This window comes from Micropterus dolomieu, linkage group LG22 (assembly GCF_021292245.1).
Source record: "Micropterus dolomieu isolate WLL.071019.BEF.003 ecotype Adirondacks linkage group LG22, ASM2129224v1, whole genome shotgun sequence".
NCBI lineage: Eukaryota > Metazoa > Chordata > Actinopteri > Centrarchiformes > Centrarchidae > Micropterus > Micropterus dolomieu.
The window spans coordinates 32680516-32693184 of NC_060171.1; the positions used below are offsets into that span (position 1 = coordinate 32680516).

Consider the following 12669-nt stretch of genomic DNA (forward strand, 5'->3'; position numbering starts at 1 on the left):
ATGAGTCATCGTCAGAGGGTGAACATGGTTGTTTGTGTGGACGCGTATGACTGTTTCCGAGAGAAAGAGGAGGAGATGAAGAGGAAGAGAAAGTGGGGCCCAGTGGGTTCTCCCTTGCAGTTTAATTATAATTTGGCCTAATTGAGCTGTCAGCCGACAATTTCAAAACAAGAAGACACACCGCCCCCTCAACCCCCAACTACTATTACTCTTGCTTTCCCCACTCTGCGTTCTTGTCCAGTTCTTGTCTTACTATCCTCTTCCAAAGTACAGGCATCTTTTTTTGCATGGCGTTCTTGTTGTGGTAACATGCATGTGTTAACAGGCTGGGATACAAGACAACAATGCCCCCTTTGACCTGATACTGCAGTCCGCCGTGGCCTCTAAACTTGTGTTCAGTTTATCTAAGGGACATGCTGCCCCAAATAACGGGTGGAAGATAAATGGGTCTATCGGGGACAGAGAGTCACGCAAGGGGGATATAAATATATCAAACCCGCCCCGCCCGAAGATCAACCTACTTGCTCAGTTAATTGCATTAATTTTGTTACAGTGCTGCAATGTCCCCTATAAAGTGTCCTTAACAATACTAAAAAGACAGTTTTCAGACATAAATACTGCAATGAACACACAGGATCAATAATGTAGAACATATGTCCTTTATTGGCATTTGAATGCAAAACATTGGATATTGAAGCTTCCATTTTTACCTAATCAAAGCTCTACAAAGAGGTTAAAATGGGCCAAGCCATGCTGTGCATCCATAATCAGTCAGGTTCAGGTGGTTTGTTCTTCATGCCATACCAATGAGTCTTACTATTCAAAGCCATGGTTTCCATCTGTAAGGGGTACGTATGCATCATACAAAGTGCTTAAATCATCTAACATCTAATCATCTCCAGTATCTCTAAGTCCTTAACATTTCAGGTCATTGGTCATAGTGTAAGAGCTATATAGCCTCCACTCTTCAACCATGTGCACTTTATATCAAGATGTTAAAGATACCCTATGGAGTTGCCTTGTAAACACAGTTAAACTTATATTCAGTGCTTTCAACGACATTAAACACTTCACGTCGATTTTTGTCAAAGTCTTAAAAACCTACATAATTTATATACAGCATATTATGCTAGCTTCCTCTTTCATTGGTAAATTTTTTGGCAGATACCGCTACCAACTGTCAATCGGTGGAACAGCACAAAGCTCGCATGTGCCTCCATAGTGCTAATAAAGACCAAAATGGGGATTCGCTTATCAAGACACTACTCCATTGCTCCACAGGGTATCTTTAATTCCAGATTTATAGATACATACGATCAGATAATCTACAACCAACCACCCTCCTCTTTTTTGAGTTGTTAAATTGTCCATCAGTCTTCACCTGCTCGGTTTTGGCCTTAAGAAGTTAATTTTATATGTATATTTAGCATGGAGAAATCACAGAGGTTATTTTGGGTATTATGACTTCCCACGATGTAAGACAGAACAGAACTGTGTGTGCGATAACGTTTGTACAGAAGCAGGCAGCAATGAGAAGTGAGCGAGTATTTCAAACCCTGTGCGTTTTTTTTCCCCATATATATCACACAACAGCACATGCAGAGAAGCCAGTTTCTATCAATCTGAGAACAGGCAGCAGAATATACAGTGCTAGTGGAATCAACAGACAATTCACATACAGTTGTGCATGGATGGGGTTCGGAGTTATGGGAGAAGAAAACCGACGAACCAAAGACACTGTGTTTCTGGAGAGTTCATTAACATTAGGAACAGAAGAAGTGTAGATATGTCCCTGTGACAACAAGGCAGGGCTGGAGGAAGGGTTTCCAGGTCTAAAGGTTCCTCTCCAGAAGGACAGTTTTTAAGTCTGCGGGGCAGTTGATGGTGAAGACAGTGTGGGAAGTTTTTCGTCGTTCCACAAGGGTGGCGACAGCCTCGCCCAGGTCCAAGTGGTTCAGGTAACCAGGTGCCATGCGCTCTGGAGTGGCTACACCTGTGTCAATCTTCACCTGCCACAACCATTCAACAAAGGAAGACAGAGATACAGAGAGGGGATGGGATACATACAAGAGAAGGTTAGAGAGGCAGGAAAGTTTATCAGGTCATCTGCTGACTGTCACTGTGTAAGTCTGACCTCTGCACAGAAAAGGTTTTAACTGTGATGTTCGCACAAGCTGTTTAAACTTAAAGCGTTCAGGTTTATTGTAACTTGAGTCTTATTTTTCACTTTCGTAGTTTTCATCGCTTGCAACACATCATCCCAGCAGATACAGGTACATCGTAAAACGTCATGGCCACACCCCTTTTGGGGGGGATAGAAAATCAAAGATTTGTATGCATTCATTTAGTTTAACCAAACCTTTGTTTTATGTCTAATAATTATTTTGCGACCTTGCCTGAACCTGAGCGTTTGCGTTACCTTATTAAGGTTGATCAGATCGGTCAGCTGTCATGCTCCTGTCCAAGTGGATCAACGACCCAGCACAATGGTAAGATATTACTTATCTGGACAGCTATCTATATATTTCATTGAATTACCAGGTATTGTTAGGCTAAGTGTTGTTTGTAAATTGCCAACTGTTTAACATGCTAGGTTGAGAATTAGCTGGATGCTGCTATATGTATGACTGTACTCCCACTCCAGCCAGCTATTGTCATTAGTAACTGTCACCTTGTCATTTTGCTATTTACCACACAGAAAGTGAATATTCAGGAATCTTATATGCCTAAAATCAGATCTGGATTTGTATATTTACATGTTTTACAACCTGCTATACAACAGCTTTTCTACATTTTCCTGTTATTCTCGTTATGTGAAAGCAGAGTCTTTCCCCCTAAAGGGGGCGTGGCCTTAGGGACTTGATGACATGCCAGTCTGATGTATAGCACCAAAGTAACTGCTAAAATGTGGGGACACAGTGATATCTATAAAATATATTTTTCAACATGACATGAGTAGTCAGACCATCAGACAGGTTGTAATCAAACCAACACTTTATCCAGACTATCTAAACCACTTTATTCAGAGGTAAAACTCAAAGGCACAGGAATTATGTGTGCACAACAACGTTGAGAATGAAAGGTCGAAGTGGAACCGTGAAGGATGTAATTTACAGAGCAGATAAGAAATCCTTTACAACTTGCATTATGTGAAAAAGAGAACTGATTTTCCTCTTTAAAGCCTCTGGCTGCACTGTGGGGAAAATGTCAGGATCTTGACAGAAAACCGAAGGATTTCTTTGATAATCTGGTGAGAACTAAATACATGAACAGGTCTGAGGCTTTGGTGCTTTGTCAATTGAAGTCTCGCTGTGTAATCCCATTTAAGTCTCACCTGGTTGAGTTTGCAGGGAACCTCAGGGTACTCCCCTCGCAGTACCTGACAGAAGGCCAGGGTGCTGGCTGCTCCTATTGTCAGGAAGCCCGTACCAGGCATCAGCAACTTCTCACCTGCTCCACCTGTGGCAGCAGAGGGCAGAAAATTATATAAACACACACTAGCAGACTCATTTTAGACTGTTTTTGACCATCTGATTATTTTAGAGAGTTGTGGTTGAGGTGACTATAGACCACAACACACAAATGAGAGGAATCATCTGTACTTTGATTATAAAAAAATCATGGATTGTTTTGGTTTTACTGAACATAACAACATACATTGTTACAGACTTTTATATGCTCATTTAAGTTAAAGCTGTAGTAATCAATATTTCTTATAATAAAGACAGATCACCTGACACCTGAAAGCAATTTCCATGAAAATGCTCAGATACACTGTACAATACTGTACAAAAGTTGGACATGGTGGCCAGAAAGTTCACTGCTGCTCTGTGTCTGTTTGATAACGTGTTTGCCACACTGACTTTATGAGATATGTCGAAAATAATTTTGCTGTCCGGCTCTAACGCAGCTTTAACAATCATATTTCATGCTTATTATTAGTGTTCTGACTTTGCATGAGCCTTTGTGTTCTTCTGGCTTCTGTAAAAACCAAACCGCAGTTGACTTCAGTTCACTTCTCTCGGCGTGTCTCAGTGCGCTAGTGGGAATAAATGGCTTAAGGAGTCACCTGTTATGAAGGTGTAGGTACAGTTGGAGTCGTCCCTCACCAAGGGGAAGAAGGCCTTCCATGACACAAATGTGCTGAAAAGTAATGTCTCAATTACCTAGAGGGGTGATGGGAGATGAAATATGAAACAAATCAGACAAGAATCAAACTTATTGTATTGAGGAAAAACCTCTGCAACAACATTCAGACATGATATTATAGGAGAACTCTCCGCTGATAACCAGGAAAAGCTTACTATTTAAACTACTCTTCCAACTACCATTACTGCCACTAGTATTACTATTACCAGTAATAATAGTAATATATTATAATAGTATATATCCTTACTGGAATACAAAGAAAATATAATAATATTTAATCAGAACCACTGGCAGTCTGATTATCCGTCCAGCTGATGTCTGGCGTGTGCTCACCCAGTGTAGGTCTTTGAGAGACTGGGTGTGTGGTGGTCCTCCCTGCCACCAACTGAAGCCCAAAGAGGAGACAACGTCTGTCACCTTACCCACCGCCTTCAACAGGGCCTGCTTTGCCTTCTCTGCTCCCTCCTCTGACCCTGGAACAGAGAGAAGGATTCAGGAGAGAAAAGGCGCCCACACGGTGGTCCAGCTGAGAACGTCCTTCAGGCATTTTAGATCAATATCTGTGACTTTAGACTCGTATGCTTGTCTAAATACTGATAAAGCTGTAACATTTTTATTTTTTCCAGTTCAAGGTTGATTTATCTATCATTATGCAACACAGGGGTGTACAACAAAATGCAAGCTGTAGTCCTTTCATGCTATGCAAGAATAAAAAAAACCCCAGAAAACTATTATTTATGGTGGAGTGCAGAGGAGGAACTGAGGATGAAATGTTATTGGTGTAATACAATAAACTTTGCAGCCTCTTGGGGCTGCTAGACATTATTTTCAATGCACGTGCTGTATGTTGCCATATGCATTACATGTTTACATGGGCAGCTCTCAGTGAGATGCAAATTCCCACTGTATACAAATTGGATGACATGACATCAGCCTGACTCACAGAGAGGGGCTGTGGGGAAGAGAAAACAGTCCCCACTTCTTCACCCACGGGAGAGACGATAGAGGGATGACAGACAGCTATCTAGATGAATGAAAGGAAGTGTAACTCAACGTACCCACATTCCCCACTATAGTGGTAAGGTTTTCCTTTGTGTTGGGAGAGACAAATGATTGGAGTCTCTCCAGCCGGCTGCTGTCCCTGGAGATCACTGCGACTTTGAAACCTGCACACACACACACACACACACACACACACACACACAGCACACACACACACACACACACACACACACACACACAGACACGCGCACACACATGCACAGCAGATACTACATTAATCTATAGTGCAGACAGACAACAGCACATTCAACACATACAGTGGGTCTAATCCCTCTCACATAAAAACATTCACTAATAGGCCTGCATTGTCCTAATCTGTTTATCAAGGTCATCAGAGGGATAAATGTGACAGAAGAGCAGATGGGAACTTTCTGCTCAGGGCAAACAGCAAGGCTCCGGACATGCAATGTAAATCTAAAACCAGTGTACTCTCATCACAGCGTCCTGCACGGTCTCTTTCACTGGTTCATGCAGGATGCAGAGGCAGCAGAGCACAATAACTAACCCAAATACATTTCATCTTTGGGACTGAAACAGCCTCTAAAGTGGGGTGAAGATGAACCAAAACCGAAATTACACCCAACTACAACCATAGAACATAAAGTTTATAAAAGGATAATGACAGGAAGTATCCACTAGTGATCATAAACTCACATAATTAAAGCGCAGATAGTAACCGTTTAACCTACATTATCAATTTTCATATGTAGCCGATTGGAAATCATGTTGTCCATACTGTATGAAAATGTCATATGTCATGCTTATATTGAAAAACAAATAAAATCCAAGAAGCATTTTTTGACTGCACCGTGCACACATTCTATAATATACAAAATCTCATCAGTTTCCCTGTGAATTTTTTCAATTCAATTTTTCACGATCTGGGTTAAATTAAATTAAATTTATATGGGTGTGAACAACCTTTACCCCTGCCAATATATATTTTATATCATATCACACTATGTTCAATAGTGATTGTCGGGTTCATGCCCACAGTAAGTTAGGGCATGTGAGTATTGTGTTGTGAACACTTGATGGATCATTGTGCGCACAGCCAAAACCAATTCTGACGCGCCTTGAATGTTTTCTGGCTTGACTCGCAGGAATCCAACTACCCACCCTTGAATGTACAGCACAGTGCTGCACAACGATTTTGGCCAAATACTTGATTGTTTGATCTCTCAGTAAAATGCTTGCGCTTGGAGATAAACCCGCTAATTGACATTTACGCACGCAGACGCGCCATCAACATCGGATTAAAAGCCAGACATTTAATGCTCATAAAGTACTCATAAAAATTCTCAGCCGTAAATCATGATGGAATTCCCCCTGCAAAAACCTGCGAGATGGAGACAAAACTGTTTAGATCGTCTCCAAATTAATTAGGATTTCAGACTTAAAATAGAAAATGTAATATCGTCCTCTGCTCCAAAGAATATACTGAGAATATTTCTTATATCTCCTCCTAGCAGAAGAGAAGTGGTTTCTTTGTGTCTCCTTGTGGCCCCTGAGCAGCTTACCTTTGTCCAGCAGTGCTTTAACTATCCCAGAGCCCACTGTCCCCGCTCCTCCTAGAGCTAACACAACTCTGTCTGAGTTTGACATGCTGGCTGCAGTTGCACGGGCCTGCTGGAGGGCGGAGGATGACACTTGAGTCCGCTGGAAGTGAAGTTGCTGAGTTGTGCAGAGCATCAGGACCAACCCATGATGCTTTAAAATAAATTCAGGGGCCACAGTTCCGCCCTTCTACCGGTGTCACTCAAGCCACGCCCGCAGGTCAGCAAAAGAGGCTCCCCACTGTCTTCACCACAGGACTGTGTGTGTGCGTGTGCGCGCGAGTTTACTCGCAGATTGACGTTAATGAAAAGACATTCAGTTCATGTAGGCTGTCGAAGTAGGGCCCTTAAAATAGATAATGCTGCCATCTAGTGGATGATACGTTTTTGACAATATAAGCTGGGTAAGTTAAACTGGTCATTTTTATCGATAAATTACGTAAAATCTAGTTTCAGTCTGTTATCTCTTTATTTCGTTTTCAATGTAGTTTTGATCCAGCATTTTGAGTTCAAAGTCCACAGCAGAACTCCTCTTCCCCGGCCCGCCCTGATACCGCAACCACGCGCACCCGTCTGGGAAAACCCGTGCCACGTGACAATGTTTACTTTAACCACGACAATCACAGCTGCGCGGCGACTACTTTGTAGCCGGAAATGTTTTACATGATTTAATGACAAAAAATCTGAATAACTTCCAGACACAGGTGAGTTGGTGTGTCTCTCGTGGGCCAACCAAGGCTTAACGTTATATTTGGATCAAACTTTCAGCTGTAACGTTAAGTTAGTTACGAGGTTAGCTTAGCTTCGACACTTTTTTCTTGAATTGAGATTGTCATTCATAAGTGTTAGTAATTTAATGTTGCCTTGCGTATCGGCAAAAGACGCCTTCAAAAACCCGAACCACAACGTGTCTCTAAATCAACGACAGTCGTCCTATAACTCGGCGTATGTCCAAAACAACATGAAACTCTTCTTCATAGGAAATCTGTACTTTTCTGAGGAGATATGATGTTACTTCCTGGCTCCTTGCCTATATATTTAACGCGTTGTTTGGTGGTGGAGAGCAGTCTGGCCCAATTCTGAAAGTTGACTTTTCGTTGGTTGGTAGATTGTATGTAAACCGGGTTTAAGAAAAACGTTTGGAGTGGTGTTTGATGACAAACTCTTCGACGAATTGAGTAAAATACTTTTAAATGAGCACTTAATTATAAGCGATTTGGTGTGAAGTTCTCGCCATTAAAAACCTAAAGCAGTAACAGGTAAGTTAACCTAGCAAAATAGCTAGTCAGTGTGGAAATAGGTTAAGCTAATGCTAACGTCAGACTGGGCTGCAGACGAATATTGACTTTTCTCCGGCTGATGTTAAATAACGTTAAATGTAAAACTTTTAACGCTGAATAAGTTAATGTTATAACGGCGGCGTTGTACACGTAGTGTGCTTAAAGTACATCAAGTCATCGGTAACGTTACACTTACGTTACTTTTTTCTTTCACTTAGGCCTGTTACAAGTTTCACTTTCGGTTATAAATGTGCTTACGCTCGCAACAAATAATAATAGCTAACGTAGTTTGTAACATGACAGGCAGCAAAAGGTTATAATATTTAATATTTGTTGTGTCCATACTTCCCTCAGCTTGTGTTGCACTCACGACACCAATTGCAGATTCTTTTTACCCCAAGCTCTTTTAGTGTTTATTAAGTTTGCACAGTCAGCCTCCAATCAACAGAGCAGAGAACATGGTGAACCCACACTGTAACGTTAGTGGACAAGCTGAACGAACTGAAACTCTGAGGATAAGTGCGTAAATTAAGAAGAAAATGATGAAAAGAGTGACAGTTATTGGTACGAACCTCCTTTAGAGCAGCCCTGATTGTTTCAAAGTGGAGAGAGTACATGACAAGTCATCTAACCACTGCTGTTCTGAAGGTGGTTGGCTGTTTGTCAGTGATGTAGTTAAACAATGCCTGCTGCTTCTTTATGCATTGACATTAAGTTAATCAGCACTTTTTGTGGAAGACAGGCGCAAATGCCCCGAAGGAATGTGTTGCAGCCGGTTTGCAGCTGCAGGCTGAAGCCATCTTCTGCACTGATCCCAAACCTTTTTGTACCTACTAGTCATTTCAACTCCAAAATATGTGAAAATAGGGCCCAGGTTTAACAATGCCGAAACCACCCTTTGGGTTGGATTTAGCGATTATGGAGCATGTGTATTTGTTACATTTAGGTTTAGGTAAACTGTATTTCTCTTGTGGTTGTTGGAAACTGGTCAAAATACAATTTACTTACAAGTCTCCTACTGAACGCCGTCTTGCTTTTCATTTAAGAAAAATCTGATCCTTCCAAGAGGGGAAACCTTGCAACGAATAATTTATTAGATCAGTGTTTGTTAAAATATAAATTCTGTACAGTTCTGTAATATGGTGCATTTATGATCGGGAGAGAACAAGTGAACAAGTTTCAGCCTTAATTTCAGTGTCCTGTTTGTCCCCCTTCTCAGCTGAATGAAGAGATGAGCATCTCTACGCAGAGAGCCAGAGATCTAGTGAGCGCCTACGATCACAGTTTGGAGCAGCAAATTGTGGGACGAGGCTCCAACCTAGCATGTAGCGATGAGGAGCTATGGAAGCAGGTGGAGGAGCTACTGAGGGACGGAGATGCTCAGGAGACACACTGCCTTGGTCTGGATCCACTGAGGGTGATGGAGGAGTCGCTCAAAGCAGCAACAGCAGCATCAACAGCAGCAGCCAGCGCTTCGCGAGTCCGAGCCAGAGGGGGGCTGCAAGGCCTGGCTAAAGCTTTTGAGGTCCTGGAGCAAGTGGCCCTGAACCTCTACCTCGGGCCTTGGAGGGAGGAGTACAAAGTAGTCAAGGTTGGCTGAAAAACCAGCTGAAATAATAGAAATGTCGGTGTTTGTGTTAAGAAATCAGTTTACTTCTGAGTTTCTTCTTAAAGTATCACACACACCATGAATGTCATTTATTTTATTATTATTATTATTATTATTATTATTATTATTATTATTATTATTATTATCATGAAATTAAATTTTAATTAAAAGGTTTTTTCCACCCTGACAAGAATAAAATCCAGGATTCAATACTAGTTTTATTTTTTGGCATGACCGTTCAGGACAAAATCACTGCACTTAAAATATGATATTGGTGGAAACCTTGTACATTTCCCCATTTTTAATTAATTTATTTGTTTTTCTTTTCTTCTTTTTTGTGTTCCAGATGTACTCCGGTATATTTACCCACTATATCAAACCGGTGCTGTCGATGCCACAGATTGAGAAACTGTTCGGCCTGCTAGGATACCAGTCCAGCTCGTCTCGGCACGAGCAGCTTCGGCTCCAGTCGCCCAGAGTCAGTCCTGACTCTGTGCGCGACCTCCTCTGCCTCGCGTGTGCATTCTTCCTGGCCCGCTGTGAGTGTTGCCTCCTTCTTACGGCTCTGGGGAAGCACTTTGGTGAGGCCCAGTGGGAGCTGAATTTGGTGAGGGAGCGGCAGAAAGGAAACAGCCTACAGGTATGTCTGCCTGGCATTTGGCAAATGGGTCTATCCATCATGGGGGGGGGGAGGTCTGTATTCTTAAACACTGCGTCTGTCACCTTGTTTGTGGAGATGGGAAGCTTTCCACTTTCGCAGCCCCACCTTGTGATTAACTTATTTAACCCAACCGGTCAGTCAGTCAACTCATGCTGTGCTGCCAGACAGACTTTTAATTCTAGGGGAGATCCTAAAGAAACATGACAGCAGCAGCTTAACAAATGGAAAGACCAGGAAATCATTTTTGTTGTCTGCACGGTGCGGAGCGCCACGACTTAATTGGACTTAATTCTTCTGGTTACATCATACCTTAACATATGACAGCCTTTGCACTGTTTTGGCAAGGTAAACGTGATTCATTAAAATTGTTTATTTACATTTTAAGTATTATTCTATTATTGTTGGGCATTTGCTCCCCGGGCACCAAAATACCACACAGAGGGGCAAAGCCAGAATAGGGCCTCTTGTGTTTTTAAGGTGGATTTATGAGTATTGGCACATGAAAAGAGAGAGAGCTCAATTCCTTGTCACTGAATTTCATGGAAGAATTTATATAAGCCACGTTGGCTGTTGTAGTGTCAGTCACAGGTAAGCGTTTTTAGAGGGGATCTTTTATCCGGAAGGCTTTAGGAATGTATTGTCTATTACAAATCCCGCATACTGTTTGGCACCGGATACATTTCCATCCAGCCCGGCGAGTCTTATTTGCTGAGTAGCTATGCTAATCATTTATTTGTCTTTTTAATTTAAAATTTAAAAATCGGTTTGCCACTCAGCCCTACACCACCTCAGATTACCCCAGACTGTTTGAGAACGGCCGAACGCACTGAACACAGCATCACCAAGATCCAATCCTAGTTAACAGAAAGTACATTTAAACTGTAGAGGATTAATTGTCCCATGCATCTCAACAGGTCGCCCTGGACAACACCAAGAAGACGCTGGAAGTGAGCCAGCCTCTGCCGGAGCCGTTTGGGGAAGTGGAGGTTGATCTGTACACAGATGATCAGGTTAATGGGCGGCAAAGGCAGGTTGTCAATGACGACGAGAGTCCCCGCTCGTTGACCTGGGTGACTCAAAGCACCGCATCCCTCCCTGCAAAAACACTCAGCAACGGCGTGACGTCCTTGTCCTCCTCATGCACCTCCCTGTCCCCCAGAGAGGACGTCTGTGTCTCTACATTCAAATGCCGTCTTACCAAGACATCGCCACTGAAATCAGACACTACCAGGAGCTCCTCAGCCAGCATGAGGCAAGACAGACGTCCCTGTGAGGAGTCGAGGTTTGACAAAGCGGACTCGCAGTCACGCAGTCTGCAGGTAGTAGCTAAGGGGCTTTGCGAGGGCGAGGCTGAAGACTACCACTATTGCAGCTGTCTCCAATCTCCTCATCCTTCTCAGAACCTCTGTATTCAATGCAACACCTTGCACAATATCACCTGTGCCTTGCTTCAGCAATGCTGCAGGGAAAGCCACCCCGTGGTATACCCTGACAATACAACGGAAGAGATGGAAGAATTGAGAGCAGTGTCACCCCCGGGTGGAAGCCCCAGTGCGAGTGGCATGAGTGCATCGCCAACTCTCAGCAGCAGCAGCGCAGCAATGTCCTCCTTAGCTCTGTATGATAACTCGAACACTAAGTCAGTAATTTCATCTCTTCATCCAATCACCTACCATGACTGCTGCAACCTCGCTGAGCTGGACCCTCAGGCCGTGTGTCTCAGCTGCGGTGTCTTCCACTCTGGTTCCTGCAGAGGGTTAGAATTTTGCCAAATTTACCACGAGATCAAGACACTGGGAGTGTGCTCCTGTGGGACGGCATGCCACAGAAAGCCTCTGGTTTTGTGCAGATATTGTGGAAATGAGTATTGTAGGTATTGTTGGTACAAAAGTCCTGTTGTTTGCACCTGCGGCCAAACTTTTGACCAGTCGTCCTCTGTGTGAAGCGTATTTAAGTATTGCATTAATGAGGCACAACTAGCAAAATGACAGTGCCTTAAATGTGTGTACTGGAAGCAGAAATCAAGTATAATACATAACGAATTCAAATGTTGCCTTGTCACACTGAAATGCAGTATTAAGTATGCTTCAATATTTCTACTTTGGTCCTCTTTCTGAGACTCATTACCCAGTCGTTCTGTAAGTAATTTACCAACATTTGTACCATTATCAACATTTTTAAAATATTGCATATTGTTGATACTTGAAGTTGTGATTACAGTTTGTGCTCTTGGGCCTCTTAAATGTAATTCAGTGTGAAGCACAAGGAAGTCTGTTTTCATCTGTATTTGTTGCCTGCACACAGACTGGAATAAAAAGCATCAATAAGCCACATGTCTGTGTCAGCTGTTTT

The 12669-nt window shown here is 42.6% G+C and overlaps 2 protein-coding genes across 6 annotated transcripts in view; one reads left to right on the top strand and one right to left on the bottom strand.

Annotated features, from left to right (window-relative positions):
• Positions 1-643: 643 nt before the first annotated feature.
• On the bottom strand, positions 644-7163 carry si:dkey-238o13.4 (uncharacterized protein LOC560780 homolog). The gene is made up of 6 exons (XM_046036879.1): positions 6732-7163; positions 5208-5315; positions 4483-4622; positions 4070-4166; positions 3335-3459; positions 644-2009 (listed from the first exon to the last, which is right to left on the bottom strand). The coding sequence occupies exons 1-6, from the start codon at positions 6901-6903 to the stop codon at positions 1833-1835; spliced, it is 819 nt and encodes a 272-aa protein (XP_045892835.1). The 5' UTR covers positions 6904-7163; the 3' UTR covers positions 644-1832.
• A 180-nt stretch (positions 7164-7343) lies between these two features.
• spata2l (spermatogenesis associated 2-like) overlaps positions 7344-12669 on the top strand; it is a 6657-nt gene continuing 1331 nt past the window's right edge. Inside the window, exons 1-4 of one of the 5 annotated variants that reach the window (XM_046036874.1) lie at positions 7344-7471; positions 9267-9638; positions 10003-10296; positions 11232-11480. In XM_046036874.1, the coding sequence (XP_045892830.1) occupies positions 7439-7471; positions 9267-9638; positions 10003-10296; positions 11232-11480 (948 nt within the window). In that variant the 5' untranslated portion in view covers positions 7344-7438. Of the gene's footprint in view, positions 7472-7499; positions 7560-7587; positions 7713-7827; positions 8027-9266; positions 9639-10002; positions 10297-11231; positions 12649-12669 lie in introns of those variants that run through there. The other 4 variants (XM_046036873.1, XM_046036878.1, XM_046036877.1 and 1 more) reach the window with 4 other exon arrangements.